Here is a 21,007-nt window from a genome sequence, read left to right on the forward strand (position 1 = left end):
TGATGTACAATGTCGGGCAAAACCCTCAAAATGGGGCGTATGCATAATAATTTTTAAGAAAATGTTGTATATTTTAACGTTTAAATGGATCAATCTGGTGCACTTTAAAAAAAATAATTCAGAGGTTAGACTTGCTTATTTTTATCTATGCATGGAAATATTTGTGCTGTAGCCTAAACTATTTTGCACTTCAGAATTATAACCATGCAGATACAGGTGAAATAGTTAGGGTGATATTGCAATAAGTTCACAACCACAAAACATGTGTTATTCAGCTAGCTAGTAGATATTGGTCATTGTAATGGCCATCTAGCCTATACGTGCACTTCCTTTTTCAGGACAGTCCGGGCTACCCATATCTGGGAACGTATGATGTGATAATGTTTGCATGGCTTTTGTCAGGCTTTATAGCAAGAAATATTTGTGTCTCATTGTTTTTCTTCATATTTTTGCATTAATGTTACTAGGAAGCATGCCAATACAAATATATATTCATATCTGTAAGTGGGATTGGCTGGAATCTGGCAATATAAGAACCATGATAGTGGGATGATCTATGGCTGAGCAATTTACAAAAAACATGCACTGACATAAATAGTTTACATTAGAATCAGGGCTTTGAACCAATTTTTTTTTCCAATCGGTTCGTTCCGAACAGAAACGGAATTATAACGTTTCCGGTTATGAGTTCCACCAATAAATTGATGTTCCCGAACCGGTTAGAACAAAAAAATACTGTTCCCGGAACGGTTAATTTCGTTCCTGTCAGCTGTTTAATGCTATAGAATTATGTCACATCTTTCTCATCCAGCTTAAACCAAATGTAATAATATTACAACTATTATTACATAATAATAATTATATTATTATTAATAATAATAATTAAATAAGCCTACAATTATTTCAAATGTGTAGTTTATTGTTAAAAGAGAAAATTTCCACACAAACGTAACGACATTATTAAGACACGTGGTTATGCCACTCGGGCAACAACAAATTCCAACTGTCGGGGGGAAAGGCCATCCAGTAGGCCTAATGTTCGCTAGTCCATCATTAACGTGAAGTCGACAAATATAGCTATTGATATTGTGTTTGGAATGAACGTTTTAATTAACGATGGATTGTAATTTACCTCTTATTTAAGATGTGGAGTGGAGACTTTGTAATCCACCACTCTCTCTCCATTCAGTCAGCGAATGTCTGATGTGATGTCACACAGGAAGTGAACCTCAGCCGTCATGGTAACGTGTGCAGGAAAATAATTATTATTTTTTTTAGTTAATTAGGCAACAAAAACTTTGAGGAACGAAATAAAACCGGTATTAACCGGTTACCATTATTTTAAATAAGTGTTCCAGAACATAAAAAATAATAACGTTTCCGGTTTTGTTTCTGTTCCCTGTAAAATACAAAAAGTTCCCGGTTTTCGTTTTCGTTCCTTGAACCAGTTCAAAACCCTGATTAGAATACATTATAATTTCGCCCCACTGAGACTATGTAGAAATGTGTTGCAAATTCAAAACCAGATTACTCAGGAACCACTTATTGCAGAGGCATGCTTTATATCCTCGTATTCGGTAAGGTTTGCTGTTTATTGTGATATTGGGTTGTTGAGTGAAGAGTTAGTGTGCAAAATGCAAATATGATTAAATTTCATACACACAAGTTCAATATCAATATCATTGGAAAGCTTAGATTCCGCTCTTTCACATGATGCGTGATATCTGTATTAGGTTTAGTGTAGTTGAACCTCATCTGGCAGGTATTTGACTCACCGGGTTGTAGTGTTAATTTCGTCAGATGAGACGAGAGGAAATATGTTCGTCAACAACCTTTTTTTTCATGACTAAGACGAGACGATGACGAGATGGCAGTAATGTCCTGAAACACTGACTAAGACTATCTTAAGATGCATTATTGTTGACGAAAAAAGACGAGACTAAAATGTTTTGCATGAAATAAAAACTAAGATAAAATCTCTCAGAATATCAGAAGACAGAATATCTAGCTGTTACGTTTTCAAAATATTCCGAATGAGTTCATACGCAACAGCTTTCCTGTAGGCTAGTCTACGTGCTGTTGCTGCAACCCTGTGGCTGCAACACGAAACTACATGGAACAAGAACACTGGAGATTTCTGCCAGAACTACCTAAGCTTTATGCCACAATGCTACATACCCAGAAGTTGAAGCTTCTCTCATACAAATTAACATCCCCCAGAATGATACGAAAATGTTCACTATTGTAGCACAACTATTTAACTAGTTAGACTGATGATGCAAAGTTTGCTAGCAAGTAAGCTATGGCTAAGATGTAGAGTCTGTTTGGGGAATGTGTTGTGTTTGGGCGCATATCGCCATCTAGCGAGGCGGAGTAAAACATTAATACTTTGGCCTACGACAGTGTTTCTCAAACTTTTTCAGTTTCAGGACCACTTAACTAACCCTAGATAAAAAAAAAAAGATTAGACCTACTTTAACAGTAGCCTATAATTAGTCTACACAATAGGCCTACTCACTGAACCACCTTGCTTATTGTCTTTGCACTTTGCTTATTGTGTGGATTCATACTGTATGATTTAAAATGGCATATCTTACATAGACAGTGTTGCAGAACTGTTTTTACATACAAGTTGGTTCAATATTGCGAACAACTCATCTATATTATATTTTACCACGTCTGCTCGCGGACCACTTGGGATAGCTTGTGGAACACCAGTGATCCCTGGACCACACTTTGAGAAACACTGGTCTACGAATATGACAGTGGTCCAGTCAAATCTTTTACTGTCTATGGTCAAATCCCAGCCGAGCTATAACTGTAGCTCGACTTACCTGTGCATGTAAACATACTGACTGACAAAAAATCAGAATGAGTAATTATAACAGACGAGTAGCCCTGTGGACACACAAGATTGTTGGAAAATTGGGATGTGTGAAACACTATTTGACTCAAATGGTAATCAGAAATAATTTGTTATAAAAAAAAAAGACTAAGATGTGTTGACTAAAACTGACTAAGACTAAGATACCTTTAGTTTTCTTTTGACTAAAACTAGACTAAAATGACGAGACTTTTAGTCGACTGAAACTTGACTAACAAAAATGATATTTGAATGACTAAATATGACAAAGACTAAAAAGGACATTTCGTCACTAAGACTAAGACTAAATTAAAAATAGGTGACAAAATTAACACTACCGGGTTGACAGCGTGAGAAATACTCAATAAATACTCAGCATAGGCCTACATACCTGAAGCAGTGAAAATGTGAGGGGAAATGCACCTGTGATGGCTTGAGAAGTCGCATCGCAAATGTGAGAAAATTTCAAAAATTCCACAGACAGGGTGCTCTTGAACCCCCTCACCGTCTCTGAAAGCATAAGGGTCATTCCACGTCAATTGAACCAGGGCCCACGCACTTAGGTCTCAAAAAATTCTGAAAAAATTACCAGGTGTACCTATGTTATCCAGGAGACACTGTAAAATTACTCTTATGAAAAATCTATACTTTCCAAGATACAGCCTATTTTACAGGGGGAGGGGGTGTCAATTTTGGTCGGCCTTAAATTTTGCTTGCTGGTACATAAATAAGAATAGTATGTAGCAAAATTGTCACGCTTGGTCTGGATGATCCTGCATGGTCATAGTTGTCTCTCAAAGTTGATCAAAATTTTATTGGAGTTTTTGGCTGGGCTCTGTTTAGGCCTTCAGAAGACATATTTGTACTTGATTTATTTACCTTACTGAGATAAGTATAAACACTCTCACAAAAAGCAATGAACAGAAAATAAATCCCTTCAGGGTCTGAACAGCAGACCTCACAAGTCTGAAAAATCATTTTGGTTATCATTTTCAGAGCACCCAAACACCTTGTGGGAATATGCAATTTTATATTTTTTTCTTTATTCTCCATTTTAAAAACACCAATTTGACTTGTCTTATGCAAATCTTTCTTTTTCACTTTCCACCCTGAACATGGGCAAAATGCACCATTGAGATCAATATGTTTTGTATAGAGCTACCACAGGTTACTCTATACAACCACAGTATTGATCTTACCTAAGAGTAATTTTACAGTGTGTCTCCTGGGTAACATAGGTACACCTGGTCATTTTTTCTGAATTTTTTGAGACCTAAGTGCGTGGGCCCTGGTTCAATTGACGTGGAATGACCCATAACTAGTTGATCACGAGTGGCTCAACAGGTAGATCTATAAATAAACTCATCTTTCAGGCATTTGACCGACCAGGTTGACACTTCAGTGTGAGAAATCGGGGGTGTGGCGTGTGACTGTGAAACCAAACAAATGTGTGTCTCACAGCCAATGTGTGAGAGTTAGCAGCTCTGAATCATGTATTTGTATTTTTCCAGCCCTCGATAGTTTTACAGCCTGAAAACATATTATCTGGGAAGCAATGTGTGGACATTAATATCATAAACAGTAACGTTATGAGGCTTTCATAGTCAGCTCAAACTTTGTATGTTACGATGGGGGGCAACACTATTTTCAGAATGAAGTAAGTTATGGCACTATATTCTCACTGATTTTCTGCAAGATCCTATGTTTTGGATGTTACAGTGTTCTAGTGCCACTAGGTGGCACTCTAAGGAAAAATCTATATACAGCCTACCACTACAGAGCAAGCAAGTTTTTAGATAACGCGGGAGAGCAAGCAAGCTGTAATTGTACGTGTTGTAAGTTATCTGAATAAAGCTCACGGAATTCTTCTATATCTGCCTCATGACTGACATCTTTCAACATGGTGTCAGAAGTCTAACCCGGACACATGAACGAACGGTGAGCAGACTAGAAATCCGACTTAAACCACAAGAAAGAAAGCAACTTTCAGAATGGCGTATCACATCCCAGTCCCGGAGCCCATGGACATGAAGGGCGATGTGTTCAACAATTGGATGTTTTTCCGCGCGCAAAAACTACGAAATCGCAACTGGATTAGACGAAAAAGACAACAACATTCGCTTGGCCACACTGCTATCAGTAATGGGGAAAGAATGCCATCAACTGCAGCGTCACATTCATATGCCTGACGCGGACCGGGCAGATCCGAAGAAAGTCCTAGATGCACTACAAAAAACACTTTGAACCGACCAGAAACGTGATCTACGAAAGGTTTGTGTTTAACAATTGCAAACAAAGCCAAAATGAAATTACAGACCAGTACATAGCCAAGCTAAGAAAGCTAGCGGACACTAGTGACTTTAGCTGCCTGAGAGATGATTTACTCCGAGACAAACTTGTCATAGGCACAAAAGATACGAACGCACAAGCTCGGATGCTGCGCGAGCCAAAACTGACATTGACTCAAGCTGTTGATATGTGCCGTGCAAGTGAACAAACTTTAGCTCAACTTAAGAAAATTGTCGGCGAGGATCAGCAAACCGTCAACTATGCGTCACGAGACGGTCGCCAGGGGCAAAGGGGAAGTAAACTGCCAAATGTGCCAGAACACACCAGGCAAAAATCATCGCATACAAACACATGTCGTTATTGTGGAACTGTCCACGGCAAGGCCAACTGTCCAGCTTATGGTGTACTATGTAAAGCATGTGGGAAACGGAATCATTTTGCAAGAGTCTGCAAACAAGCACAGCGCAAGCCACAACTGAATCTAGTTGAAGAGGATGAGGAGAGGGAAGATGAAAATGATTCAATGCTTTACCTCTCTCACATACATTTCATGCAAGCCAACAGGAAAAAGTGGTTCATACACCTGAAATTAGCCCCACACAATGACGAAATGCTTCAGTATGACCCCTCACATGTCATAAAATGCCAACTAGACACTGGTTCCACTGTCAATGTCATTGGTTTCTGAGACCTCCAGCGCCTGCTCCAAGATGGCAATCTGCCCCTGTCACCAAGCAAAGCCACTCTCAAGCGATATGATGGGACACTGATACAGCCAAAAGGGGAATGCAGTCTCAAGGCAGAACATGATGGCAACGCATACGTCCTGAAATTCCATGTAATGGAGACATCACAAACCCCTCTGCTCTCAGCAGACACCTGCCTACGACTCAACTTACTCCAGATTACCAGCGGCCACGTCGTACACAGTATTGATGCAGGACAAGCAGACGGCGCCACCACACCAAAGACAACAGTGGAGCTCATAGCCTCATATGATGACGTGTTCGATGGCCTGGGATGCCTCCCTGGTGAGCTCCATCTGAAGGCTACCCCACCATAAGACCTGTGCAGCAACTCCCTCACAGGGTCCCAATTCCCATAAAAAACAAAGTCACAAAGGCCATAGAAGACATGGAAACAAGGGGCATCATTGCCAAAGTCACAGACCCAACTCCATGGATCAGCAATATGGTGGTGGTGGAAAAGAAGGACAAGCTCCGCATTTGCATCGACCCCACAGTACTGAACAAAGCTCTACTTCGATCGCACTTTCAGATGCCGACAATAGAGGAGATTCTACCTGAAATGGCCAAGGCAAAGACATTTTCAGTCTTAGATGCGAAAGACGGCTACTGGCAAATACAGCTGGACGAGGCAAGCAGCTATCTCACTACATTCTGGACACCTTTAGGGCGCGGCTCAGGATGCCTTTTGGGATTAAGCCAGCGGCCGTAGAGTATCAGCGAAGACAACAAGAAGTGTTGCAAGGACTTAAAGGTGTGGCGGTGATTGCTGATGACATCCTTGTTTATGGATGCGGTGACACCAATGAAGCAGCAATGATGGATCATGACAACAATCTGGCAGCCCTCCTCCAACGAGCCAGGGCAGTCAACCTAAAGCTCAAGAAAACGAGGAGCAACATTCAGCGACCTGCAAGATTCACCACTGACTTTATCTAAAAAAAAAAAAAACAGGGCATGACAGTTATAGTACCTGCAGACACTGGGTACTGGACATTTAAAACTAATGCATTTGTGTTTTGTTAATTGTGTGCTTTTCTCAAGAGTTTATATTAGTTATGTTCTTTCATAGCCAGTGCTTTAACACAGGAGCTACACTGGTAAAGGGTTTTGGCTCCAGTTATATGTAAAGGGAGATGTTACAGTGTTCTAGTGCCACTAGGTGGCACTCTAAGGAAGAATCTGTATATACAGCCTACCACTACAGAGCAAGCCAGTTTTTAGATAACGCGGGAGAGCAAGCAAGCTGTAATTGTACGTGCTGTAAGTTATCTGAATAAAGCTCACGGAATTCTTCTATATCTGCCTCATGACTGACATCTTTCAACATTGGACAACTAGAGTAACATAAACTGGGTAGTATGACTCATTTGGAATCAACCCCCCCCCCCCCCCATTAAATACAGTAGGCTGTTTCATCAACAGGGCTACCAACTTTAAAAAAAAAAAAATTAGGTGGGGCCAACTAAAATTTAGCTGGGTACTAGTGTTGTTTTTGACGGCCTGCTTTAATTTTAGTTTTTATTAGTTTTAGTCACGAATACTCTTTTTAGTCTAGTCAAGTTTCAGTCGACTAAAGTCTGAGCATTTTAGTCTTAAGCCCTCCTTACACTGACAGACTTTGCAAAGATTTGGAAAAGATCTTTGAAAGACTACAGTCTCAGACCCTCTCACATCTAAAGACAAGTGATAGAGTTGTTGAGTCACAGACTATGATTTTGCAACAACTAGGGATCATGCAGGGTCACTATTTACAAGACTGCTACTAGATTCCTTTAAATTATTTCCATCGTGCACTACATCAACAGGAACTCATATGGTAGCCTACTCATATCAAAGTAAATTTTTTGTGTTTCTGCAGCATTGTTTCATGTGTGACATCCCTAACAGATATAGTGTTCTGTCACGTGGAATAACCGACTAATAATTTATAAGACATGAAATAACAAATAATCATATAGGCTACGGTTGTCGCCTACTTTGCCCCTTCCTGTTTGGTGTTGGAGAGAGGTCACTATTGGTTTTTATATTGTTCACGTCACTATTTGCATGAGCCATGACTAAAAAGACTTGCGATAATATCAAACATGTTTGATATTGTCGTAACGGTAAAACTAGAAAAAGACTGACTCCGACTGACTTAAAACCGCTAAGATTGGCACCTTACACTAAACAATGTAGTTGACTGGAGCGCGCCGCGATTCCAGTTAAACTCCAATGATTTCTGTCCGACTTTGGAAATTCAGTCGCCGACTGTGAAAACAGACCAAATCGTACAATGTAAGGCCGCCATTAGTTTAATCAGAATTGACCGTTCGCAAAACCCCGCCCATCGAACGCAGATGAGCCAATGGCAGTCCAGTAGCTCCGTGCAGGCAGACATGGCCCGTCAACTTCACTTTACGGCTCCATAGAAATGTATTCGGAGCTTGATTTTTGTCCGGTTTTATGGGATTTTATAGTGATATGGACAGTCAAATGTAGGATTAACGCAACACCAATACACAGGAAAATGTCATTTAATCTTGATTACGTTTTCTGTAATTATGTTTAATTAGATTAAATTCTCTCGTCCCAGATCTCCACTATTTTAAGCAAAGTGTTACTCCTTAGCAAACCATAACGAAACAGTGCTCCGCGACATTTGTAGATTAAGCCACACAGTCAACTCAATGTAAGTAAGATAAGGATGTTTATTGTTTTCAGCATTGCCAACATTGTGTGTAAAATGGTTGTCACTTGGAGGAGACTTGTATAACTAACGTTAGCATAGTTAGCTAACCGCTGCTAATAACATGCTAGCTTCGTCATGTCAGAGAAGCATGGGCCTGTGCAACATTTATTGACCATAAAATAATAAAGTTGAAGTGGCTCTGCAATTTAGGCTATGTTTCTGTTTTTTGGCAGCACCACATTCCTTACATGACATGGCCCAGTGTCCTTGTAACATGAATGCAAGTCTATCTAACACAGCTAATATTATTATCAGTTAATCACACTCGCCTCCCGTTTAAGTATGTCAACCAACAAAGCTAGATATTAATTTTTATACATGTGTCTCCATGTCATACTGCAGTCTTTCAACGGATTGTAAATGATTGTAAATTAATTTAGGTCTGTGGCTTTCTAAAAGAGCCTCTTGTGATGTAACTTTTACACAGTCTTAACAGCTACCATTGAATTTCTAGACAACTCCGATCTGAGTTTGACGGGCGTAGTAACAATAACTAGGGGGCGCAGCTTTTGCGATCGGTCAATTATCTATGACTATTTTAGTCTAGTTTTAGTCTAGTCTAGTAAACCTACAGTCTAAAGCCTATTTTATGCTTCTGCGTCGAATCGACGGCGTACCTCCGCAGACCCCTCTGCGTCGCCGCGAACCCCTCTCCGACCCCTCTGCCGTAGCTCGACGTGCTCCAAAAAATTGTAAGTTTGCGTCGAGGCGACGCAGACCGTAAGGACTGTGATTGGTCAACTCGTCCTGTGTGTTGCTAGTCTGTGTTTCAAGCAGCCTACTGTGGGGATTAGCAACATTCTAGTTCACTGACATAAGCTTTGCAAATAAACTCAGACATGGGTCATTCCGTGTGAAATCACCCAATTTCAGCACAATTTGGCAGGTGACCCTCTCTGAAAAAATCTGAAAAAAAATCACAGGTGTTTGTAGACCAAATCCATGCATAGAAACTATGTGAATAGAAGTACATTTTCCTGTTGAATTAAAAAATCCAATCGGATCAGACGTATCTTGTGTGATAATGTGAAAAGACATCATCACCTTTGAGGGCTTCTCATTCAATAAGTATGTGACACAAATTCATCAGATTGTTTTCCTACTCATATATGTATTATAAGGTCCTTTATCAAGTAAATTATACACTCATAAGACTGACTGGTTATCATACATGCAGCGATAAGTCGAGCGACGAGTAAGAATGAACAGGTATGATAAGGGATCTATGGAAGCCCGTTTGCGCCACATAAAAAAATATTCTGATCTATTATATCTCATTATTGTGAGATACTATGTCATTATTGTGAGATAGTATCTCGTTATTGTGAGATAGTATCTCAGAATAATGAGATACTATCTCACAATAATGAGATACCTATCTCACAATAATGAGATACCTATCTCACAATAATGAGATACTATGTCAGAATAATGAGATAGTATCTCACAATAATGAGATATCATAGATCAGATTAAAAAAAAAAAAAAAATCTGATCTATGATATCTCATTATTGTGAGATACTATCTCATTATTCTGACATAGTATCTCGTTATTGTGAGATATTATCTCGTTATTCTGACATAGTATCTCATTATTGTGAGATAGTATCTCATTATTGTGAGATACTATCTCGTTATTGTGAGATAGTATCTCACAATAACGAGATACTATCTCACAATAATGACATAGTATCTCACAATAATGAGATATAATAGATCAGAATTTTTTTTTATGTGGCGCAAACGGGCTTCCATAGGGATCAGATTCCAAAAATAACCATGACCATACCTGGTCATTCTTACTCATCGCTTGACTTATCGTGACTAAATTCAAGATGGCTGCAAACGCTAAACTTCGTGAAGGTACTGTCTGTATAAATCGTCTTGTAAGTAAACTACCAGTGCTTTTTCAAAGTTCTCAATGTCTCGTTTTAAATGTCAGGGCCCTCGGAAGTCTACCAATGAAGTGTGGAGATACATTGAGCCTCGTAAATGGTGTAAAACAATGATTTATTTGCATGGCTAGCCCGATGCCAAAGCAACACCATTGAAAAAGCTGTTGGTAGCATCGGCTAACTAGCACCAGATTTTGAAGTGCAGGGGACAAGCCGAGGTGGAATATGAGACATACATTCACACTCTGTATCATGTTTCAACACACTTTAGGTCAATATCACACCGGAATTCTCCTTTAAAGTGCTCAAATAGGCACTGATAGGTTGAAGCTGGTGTAGAAAACTCGTTACAAAGATGGTAATTATGCTAAATCCTCTTGCTACATGTATGATGACCAGTCAGTCTTATGTGTGTATAATTTACTTGATCAGTTTATTTTCTCTAGATAAGATGTATGTATGAGTAGTATGTTGTTAATGTTGCAATAATTATTTAGAGAAATTCAACTATGAACCATAAACTGTGTGTTTAGATTGGATATGTGCAGCAAACAAGTGACTCTTTTACTCTTCCATTGACTTCTATTGTATTAAAAGAGCACCACATGTGGTGCAAAGTGGTACTGCAGATAACGTACAAATTCAGTGGATTTATAGACAATATTTTTCAAAAATCTTATCTCAATAAAGAAACTCAGCATCAAGCCCAAATTTTGGGCAGATGATCCTCACATACAGAATGATATATGGTAAAATTTTTAAAAAATCCTGTTAACTGTCCACGTGGTGAAATGAGAAGATGAAAACGGGCTTTTTGAAAATCAAGCCCAATTTAATAAAAATGCTCTGAGAATATATGATAATGATGATAACCAAAGTTAATGCATGGACATGACCTTATAATCTGATGAATTTGTGTCACATACTTTTTGAATGAGAAGCCCTCAAAGGTGATAATGTTTTTTCACATAATGAATTTATAGCCATTTTCAGAGCTTTGCAGAGGGGGAATTACACAAGATACACCTGATTTGATTGGATTTTTTAATTCAACAGGAAAATGTACTTCTATTCACATAGTTTCACTAATGTGTGTGAAATACCAAAAGAGTACAAAAAAGAACGCGTGGTGATTAAAATCTTTTAAAAAGGAGTTCTCAGTGTGCGGACTAACGTCATTTTTTATTTCTGAAATACCAAAAGAGCCAATAATGTTGGATGTTGAACAAAAAGGATTGTTCACGATGCTTAAAATTACTTGAAACTTCAAAGGGCTGCAGTTTTGGAACCATTAGTTCCAAAACTGTGAAAGTGATACAGATATACTATTTAAGATTTATGCATAGGTTTGGTCTACAAACACCTGTGATTTTTTTCAGATTTTATGGGAGAGGGTGACCTGCCAGCCACTGGGTGATTTGACACGGAATGACCCACATATGTTGGTTACAATGACGGGGTTTTCCAAACAAGTGTTTATACTGTATGTCAGTAATGTTTTGAAATTAGCACTTCGCCAGCAAGCAGTACTTTGTGGGCAGTTGTGCTAAAGTTCACCGGCTAACATAACTTAAACTGGCGGGCAGACACCTCGCAAATAACCTCAGACTTATTTGCTGGTTTACTGTGTCTATTTTATCGATACTTTGTACAAAATCTAAGCAAGAAAAGGCCAAACAAATAAGATTAATATTTTAGCACGACACGACAGTCTATGGGGTTTGCCATTCTAAGTAGGCTACCGTTTCGGTCATACAGTCTTGTTTCGGTGAGCGACGCAGACACAGCCGACACCGAGTGTTATGGCGATGAAATGCACGGCGATGCAAAGCAACCCGACACAGAACCATAAAATGGTCATGACGCCGTAGGAGTGCCGGCGTAGCTACACCGTGGAGTTGACGCAGAAGCATGTTGAGCCCTTAAGGATAGGCCCAGAAATCTATGGTATTGTTCTTACACATTTGACACGAAAACAGTGAGTGAAAACATGCACATCAGTGGACTGCTTTACTAATGCAAAATTGCAAACTATTACAATGATTTCATTGCATTACTCAATGGTTACACAATACTTGCATGAGAAATACTTCCCAAACCAACAGTAAATATAGCTGCAAGCAGCAATGAAGGGCCAAGCTGTTGAGCAAAGGTTGTCATGGCAACACAATGTTGTTACATTATACACAGATAACAGTTTCTATCCACAAGCCATCAGAATGCTGATCTGTCATACTGTTCCTCATACCTAATCTCATCAACCTCACACTTCATCAGGGTTGTTCTTTTTTCTCTCCCTTTTTTGCATTTTCCACTTGCACACACCCTATTACCTCCCTCCCCCCCACACACAGACCCCCTCCACCGTCACACATATAAACCCCCTCCCCCACACACACCATACCCCCCCACCACACACAAACCCCCTCCCCCACACACCCCATAACCCCTAACCCACACACACCATTAACCCCCTACCCACCCCCATCACACATTCCCCAGGCCCCCCCCACCCCCACCACACACACAGATAAACCTCCTCCCCCCACACCCCATTACCCTACCACACACACACACACATACCCCCCATACACTTACATAGTTCTGTATTGATATGTAAAAGCCTTGCTGATATATGAGCTCATTTCCTTAACTCTAGCGCTGGTCACAAGTGAATTTTTTGTGCATCCTCAGGATTTGGTCACAAGTCCTCATACCAAATTTGGTTTTGATTGGTGAAAGTGTTGCTAATTATGGCACCCCTAATGGTCAAACGTCACCAAATGTATTGTTCGTCCTCAGGTTGTGGTCACGAGTCCACGTACTAAGTTTGGTATCGATATGAGAAAGTGTTTCTAATTATAGCGCCCCTAGTGGTCAAAGGTCAATAAATGTATTGTGCGTCCTCAGGATGTGATCCCGAGTCCATGAACCAAGTTTTGTTTTGATACGTGTCAGGAATTTTGCAAACACAGAAATATGACAGCCTTGAGTGGCCATGAGACGCGAGGGAACATCTGGGATGTGTTCTCTATTTGAGGAACGTTCTAATCAATTGCGGACGTGAACAGACAGCTACAGACACAGAGCGCATAGTAGGCCAACTTTCACTTTCTAGAGTGCGCATTCATTACACGAAAGATGCTTTATACCTTAACAGCGATCAAATATTACCAATTTATCATGGCCCCCCCAACTGTATTAATCCCCCCTATGTGAGGCACTGAAGGGGGGAATTCCCCCCCATTTTGAAAGATGAATTTTTACGAGTATGTTTATTTTTGTTTTTGTTTTACAGAACAAGACAGGAACATGCATTACTACCGCTATGAGAGTGCTGAAGTCAGCTGCTGTTACAAATACCTTATGTTCAGCTATAATATTGTATTTTGGGTAAGTATGTTGATCTATGACCTTGATACTGGAGTTTATCACACAGTACCACCCTATGACCCTAGACCCTGGTAATGTCATTATCAAGACATTAATATATTATCTTAAATTTCATATCTATCTCGATTAAGATGGTTAAATAAAACTTGCCAAGCCAGCCAGGAGCGTGGTTTGTGACCAGAAACACACCCAGAAACTCAGAAAATACACTTTCATTTTACATATTCTAAACACACACATTGTTACAAAATGGAGCTTATTGATAAGTTAAGTGGTAAGATTCTACATAGCTTTTATTGTCAATAGGGGCAGAGAAAGATGAAGAAATTCTAAACTACTTGGACAAATATGGTTAAATAAATAAACTGTAGCGTAGATCAGTGGTTCTTAAACTGGTGGTCGCCAAACATTTTGGAGGGGTCACAAAATGATTTTTCTAAAGGTTTTTATTGAAAGGCTGCCATTGACATAATGTCTTTGGTGTAGACATAGCCATTTTCTGCCTCTGCTTCCAATACCCATCTCGCAACATTTCGAAACCAAATTCCGCCAGTTAGAGAGAAGGGGGATCGCGAGACTTGGCTCACGGTAACACTTTATTTTAATGTGTAGCTGTTACAGTGTACTTACCTAATTAGGTACAGTGGTACAACCTGTGTAACAACATGTACTATCAGGTACTATCATTGTACTTGCATAATGTATTTGTGGGTACCTACATATAGTTACATTGTAATACTGAGTGCTTTTACAAAACTTTGCCAATTTGCCTAAATTTTCATCAGAGGCAAAGAGCTGACCTGAGACCTGCTGGATGGGGTAAATCTGGTCATGATAGATTTGATATACAAAGCATGCTTAGCTCCAGTCAAGGCCTCATTGTCTTCAGTGTACATGTAACAGCTGTGCTGCTACAACCTTGTTACTCTTTGACTCTTCAACAAAAAAGTAAAAATGAGGTGTTGTAATCGCAGGTATCTGTGACCTAACATAGTCAAAACTGCACGAAATTGGAAGTGTAGGATCATTATGACACCCTCTGAATGCACGCCAAGTTTCATGGAATTCCGTTCATGGGGGGCCACACAATAAATTAATTTATGTTACTATACACCAACTGGCCTGTAGGTGGCCGGAGACAGTTTTCTGTGAATATCTCGAGAACCGTAGGGCCTAGGACATACATGGGCAACATACGGCCCGCGGGCCACATCCGGCCCGTGGGCTTTCCCTGACCGGCCCGCGTAAGGTCCGTGAAAGAACAATAGTCAAGAGCCTACCATAGAGATAATGCATGCAAATCAATATCGTTGTTTTTATTTTGAAAGCGACTGCTATTTGTACGCCCATACATTTGTGCGTGGATGCATACGACGTAAACACCCTCACTGATGTGCTGGTGAATAGAATTTATGCTTCTGCGTCGACACAATGCAGTTGCCTTTACGTCGGCGTAAACCTTTCAAAGTTTTGTGTCTCTTAGGCCTATGTCTGCGTCGCTCACCACCGCAAAGGTTGTTAGAACGAACTCCTACTGCTGCTCGTTGGCGATCATTTCAAAACGTTACTGGCAGATAGACAGTTTACAATCGGATAACCCCGTAATTGTAACCAAAATATGTCTGAGTTTATTTGCAAAGCTTATGTTAGCGAACTAGTATGATGCTACTACCCACAGGTTGCTTGAAGCAGCCGGCTCAACACACAGAGCGAGTTGACCAATCAGTTATGTGCATAAAGTTAAAGCAAAAACATAGCCTACATTTTTAAAATAGTTTTCTTTGTGCATGTTGATTAACTAATGACAGCCTACTATTGTCTGCTCCACATTTTCGTAGTCTAATTCTGCATAGAGTTAATTTAATGATGGTAATGATTTAATGATGAAATATTGCTGAGTGTTGATGAAATGGTGGCACAGGCCTATCGGTTGTACTGACTCTTTCACATTTTCATGACCTAGCCTAATTATATAGATATTGTAGTACTTTTTTATATCAGTCTTTAAAAACTGAAAAAAAATGACAATGTCAAAAAGTCATTTTCGAGAATGAGGATTAAATACTGGACATAGATTAAATATTGCTGTTTTCTCTTTGTCTCCCTCACATTTTCATCTTACAACTAGTAAACAAAACCATATGATTTACTTAATGTTATACAAGAACAGAATAGAATTGAACAGAATTGAGTTCAGACTTGAGTTTGGTATTTTGGGTCCGGCCCTCCTCAAGAGTCCCAGTTTGTCATGTGGCCCCTTGGGGAAATTAGTTGCCCACCCCTGGCCTTGGAGGTCCACCTTTTTTTTGTATGTTGGTCTTAAGGGGACATGTCAACCCATCCCATTACCACTTATTTCATGTATAGTGCCACCTAGTTAAAAATTAAAAAGCAAAAAATTTTCATCACAATATCTCTGGCTGACATGGTCAAAATTGCACGAAATTGAAAGTGTAGGATCATTATGACACCCTCCGAATGCATGCCAAGTTTTGTGAACTTTCGTTCATGGGGGGCCCTACAATAAAAAAATGTATGTGTACATTTAGTGACCGTACACCAACAAGGATTCCCGGGACACTGAAAGACCGGGGTACACGAAACTTGGTGGGCATGTAACCCCACATGGATAGCATGGAACCATCGTTTTTCGTTTTGATCTGTAGCCCCCCCGCTGTACTGGACCCCCCGAAAGGAGGGTAGGGCAGACACAGTTTTCTGTGAATATCTTGAGAACCGTAGGGCCTAGGATGACCAATTTTTCCGTATGTTTGCCTCCAGGGGTCATGTTAACCCATTCCATGTGAACACATGTGCATAAACAGATACACACGCACACACATACATTCACAGTAATCATATGTATGACACATACTCACACAGTAGACATATGTACGCATGCATGCACATGCACAAACACACATACCAGGCAAACACACAAGCACGCACACACACACACACACACATACACACACACACATAAACATAAACGTGTACACGCACACATGCACACAATTCAAGAATTTCTCTGAATTATGAACAGGCAAGATGGGGGTGGGGTTGTATAAAATGAATTTTACCTGCGAAATCTATGAACTAATCATGTTTTGGTACTTGTTGTCTAGCAGATACCAGTGAGAATTGAGTGTGGATAATGCAATTTAGTGAGACAGTTAGAATCATATAGGCCTTTCAGCGTGATTTATTTTTGTGGAAAAAATGTGCTGGACTGGGCGGCGGTCATATTTTGTACCGCTCTGCGGTACATCTAGTTACATTATTGGCTGGTTATTACATTATCAGCTGGGTTAAAATAATAATCTTTATTATCTGCTTTGTCCCATTTCTATGTCAAACATGTGTGATATTCACGTATTATATAGCCTAGATAGATAGATAGGGCATAAAAAAAAAAAAGGTTTGGTTCCTGTTGGTTGTCAGTTGAGGCCATGGGTCGGTAGGGAATTATTTATTTATTTATTTATTTATTTTTCCCAGTGGCAGTGAGGGATAGGTGGAAAATCAGTCCCTCCAGGATTTCACGAGGTTTTTTGAGACTGTTTCGACCTAAAATGCCTGGATGGAAGTTGCGGTGTTTTTAGCTGTTTCTTGTGGAGAAATTGCGGAAGGAAGTGAAAATTGCAAAAATAGTTGCGATTTTTTTTTTTTTTTAATTTAGGGCAATTAAGGTTAGTAAGACCAAAATCACACTGATAATCTTGATGCTTATTAAAGGATAATCAAAGGTAAACAGTAAGGATTACAGAAAATCAAAGTAGGCCTACTTTATTTGTGAAAATGCTTTGACTGAGGTAATTCACAAAGCAGTATAACCTTTCGTAGAACTGTCCAAAAAAGACAGTCACCTAAAGAGATGGCATCATGTCAAATGTTTCAATACATTCATATATTTTGTAATTCATATTAAGTTCATATCTTTTTAATAATTCATAGTCTGTGGCCTGCATAATTACTAATAGCCAAGTAAGTATCTAGTAATTTCATATTGATGTAAACTGTTTGACTACACTTCTGTTTAATGTCATTACATTGGTGGTGTACGTCTAATTGACTGCCTGCCCCTTTAAGGACGTGAGAGTAGCCTAATTACATTTCTGAGTGGATTGGAAGGCTTGCATCTCACTGTGTTCGGCTGCAAGTGTGAATCACTTTTTCCATAGTGCATTACGATATGTGGATGCAATTGGGAATGTCTTCTATGTCATTAGTTAAAATAAATGTTAAAAAAAAAACAACTCGAATGAAATCATTCTTGGATCATAGAAGAGGTAAATGTCTTGCCATTTTATTAATTTCTATGATTTTGGTAGCACTACTCAAACTAAGCCCACAAGCTAGCAAACATGACATACTGTAAGCTAAAAGGATATATCCAGGTAAAAGTTTGCCAATGGGTTGCATAGCCTACTCAAATGTCAGTAAACCAAGTAGGCCTTAATTAACTTACTTTCATAGCCTAGGTAGGTTAGCAACACCAGGTTGAGAGATGCAAGTAAGCAGATCATTAGCGTTAGCCTTCTATTTATTGTCATCAAGACTGCAGAGGAACGAACAAGTTAGGGCAGTCTTTGGTGTCATATGCAGAATGTGCAGAAGTAAGTGTGCCATCTGGCTCAATATTCTGCGCGAGGGACTGTTGTGGTAGGTGAAATTTCACGGTAAAACTACGATGATTGGTCAAATTTGCGAAAAAGTTGCGGTGTTCGGACAAAATTGCGAGTGCCTTGGTAAGTGACGAAAACAATCGTCTTCGTGAACAGCTGTGCATAGGCTTTGTCAGAGAAAGAATACGCTCATCCCTATACATAACGCAAGGGGTAGGCTAATTAATGTAATTATAGTTCGCCTTTTATTTGTGGATTTATTTAATGTAGCCTAGACTATTCAGTGTTATTTCTTCCCCAGGCTCATAAAATAAATTTGTGTCGCACATAAATTGACAGGGTCGGTCGGAAACCGGAACCCAAGAATTTCTTTTTTTATGCCTAGAGATAGATAGATAGATACTTTATTGATCCCCAAGGGGAAATTCAAGAGAATTCAAGAGAATCCTGTTCACATTGGGGAAATTGTGTGTACTTCTGGTCATCTGGTCATTACAATGTATCATTTTTATCCTTGAACTGAAATGCTATTTTGCATCATCACTTTTATCATTTAACCTCATTACATCTGTATGTGTCTTCCTAACCAGCTGGCAGGGGCTCTCTTCATTTGTGCTGGATTTTGGGCCTGGAGTGAAAAGGTGAGATATTATGTCCAAACAAATACATGTTACTCAAGGTGCTTATTGTAGAATAATGGTAGGCAGGGAAACAGGGGAAACCCCATACAAAAAAGAAATATAAAACTAAAACTAAAAGCAGTTGCGTTAAAATAATAATTCAAATACAATGATGATACAAATGTGTAAAGGTGATTTTTAAAAATATTAGAGACACTGGCTCTCACATTGGGTAATCATTTTCACTATAGAAGGATGTTGCAGTAGATATTGCCTATGTAGTATAGTGTTTATGTTGGAGAAAGTCATATTTTCTTTGTTCCAAAAGGGAGTGCTGTTGGACCTGACACAGGTGACCAGGCAGCATGGCTTCGATCCAGTGTGGGTGGTGCTGTTAGTTGGTACAGTTACCTTCATCCTGGGTTTTGCAGGCTGTGTCGGGGCACTGAGGGAAAACATATGCCTCCTTAAGTTTGTGAGTTCTCTTTTGAGGCATTCATAATGCATCCATGGCCACATCATGAAAATAAATTCAGTTATGGTTTTCACTCTAAATCTTTCTCTACAAAGGTTCTGCCATTGACTTTTTTCTTCTGTGTGTCTCTAATGCAGTTTTCAGGAATCATTGTCTTAATCTTCTTCCTGGAGCTAACAGTGGCAGTGCTTGCATTTATGTTCCAAGACTATGTGAGGGAGTGGGTCAATGATTTTTTTCTCCAGAATGTCAAAGCCTACCGTGAAGACATAGACCTTCAGAATCTGATTGATTCATTGCAACGAGTGGTGAGGAACTCTGATTCTAATGGCAAAGCCGTTTTGTGTGTGTGTGTGTGTGTGTGTGTTTGCGTGTGTGTGTGTGTTTTTGCGTGTGCATGCGCATGCATGGTTTATATAGTACTGTATATAACATTGTGTAGTTGAGGAGGTGGCTGCATTTTCTTATTATGTAATTCTCGACTTCTCCCAATAACAGAACCATTGCTGTGGTGCCAAGGACCCCAATGACTGGAATCTAAATGTTTACTTCAACTGTAGCCAGGCGAATAGTCAGCAGAAGAGCAGGGAAAGCTGTGGAGTCCCTTTCTCTTGTTGTGTTAGTGACCCTGCTGTGAGTTCCACACATCTCTCCCTTCCTAATAGAATTTTTTTGTTTGCTTTGCCTGCATTTCTTCTGTTTCCAGTTGGTGTAGGGCAGCTTAATTAAGGCCCAGTCCCAATACTATCACTTCACCCTTACCACCGTTTGCTCATTCACGTTTGCTCATTTACATTCACAATTCTTTTGGGACCAAGAGGTTGTTCAACCCTTCAAACAAACATTGCTAAAAACGTAGTGTGATCAGGTGCAAACTATGGGATGAAGTGGAAGATGAATGTCCTAGGATGCACAGGTCACACTGGAAAAACTAGACAGTATAAGCACACCGAGAGGATCATTATTGTAAAATATGTAACATTTTGGCATTAATAAGGATTTTAAAATGAAAACAATCATTGTGTTATGTTAGTTTCAATGTTGTGGCCATATACTTTGGGTCCTGTTCTTCATATTGTCATTATTGTCGATTTGCGCGATAGTCACACATTTTTACATATATAGTTGACAGCATACCATGTCCAAAATTAAACTAATGTCCAGCCACAGCTAAATTTGTTCAACTGTTTTACTACTTATGTGATATGCATACAGCTGCCGACTGCATCCTAAAAGTTTGTTAGGATAAACACTCGTCGCATCTACTAGGCTGCAGGTAGGCTAGCGATATGACTTTTTATGCCATCTATGACCATTCAATGATTTGTTATAAAATATTGAGTTTTGAAAACAAAAGTTAAGGGTT

General features: G+C 39.5%; 1 protein-coding gene across 2 annotated transcripts in view; it reads left to right on the forward strand.

The window, feature by feature from the left end:
- Positions 1–21,007, forward strand: part of tspan14 (tetraspanin 14) — an 88,021-nt gene that overhangs the window by 22,460 nt on the left and 44,554 nt on the right. The window contains exons 2-6 of one of the 2 annotated variants that reach the window (XM_076285262.1): positions 13,827–13,921; positions 19,137–19,187; positions 19,495–19,641; positions 19,779–19,949; positions 20,140–20,274. In XM_076285262.1, the coding sequence (XP_076141377.1) occupies positions 13,841–13,921; positions 19,137–19,187; positions 19,495–19,641; positions 19,779–19,949; positions 20,140–20,274 (585 nt within the window). In that variant the 5' untranslated portion in view covers positions 13,827–13,840. The remainder of the gene's footprint in view (positions 1–13,826; positions 13,922–19,136; positions 19,188–19,494; positions 19,642–19,778; positions 19,950–20,139; positions 20,275–21,007) is intronic. The other variant, XM_076285263.1, reaches the window with a different exon arrangement.

This window comes from Alosa pseudoharengus, unplaced genomic scaffold (assembly GCF_046254945.1).
Source record: "Alosa pseudoharengus isolate Yale_2024_CS ecotype anadromous, Long Island Sound unplaced genomic scaffold, YU_APseudo_1.1 YU_APseudo_1.1_scf_15, whole genome shotgun sequence".
Classification (NCBI taxonomy): domain Eukaryota; kingdom Metazoa; phylum Chordata; class Actinopteri; order Clupeiformes; family Clupeidae; genus Alosa; species Alosa pseudoharengus.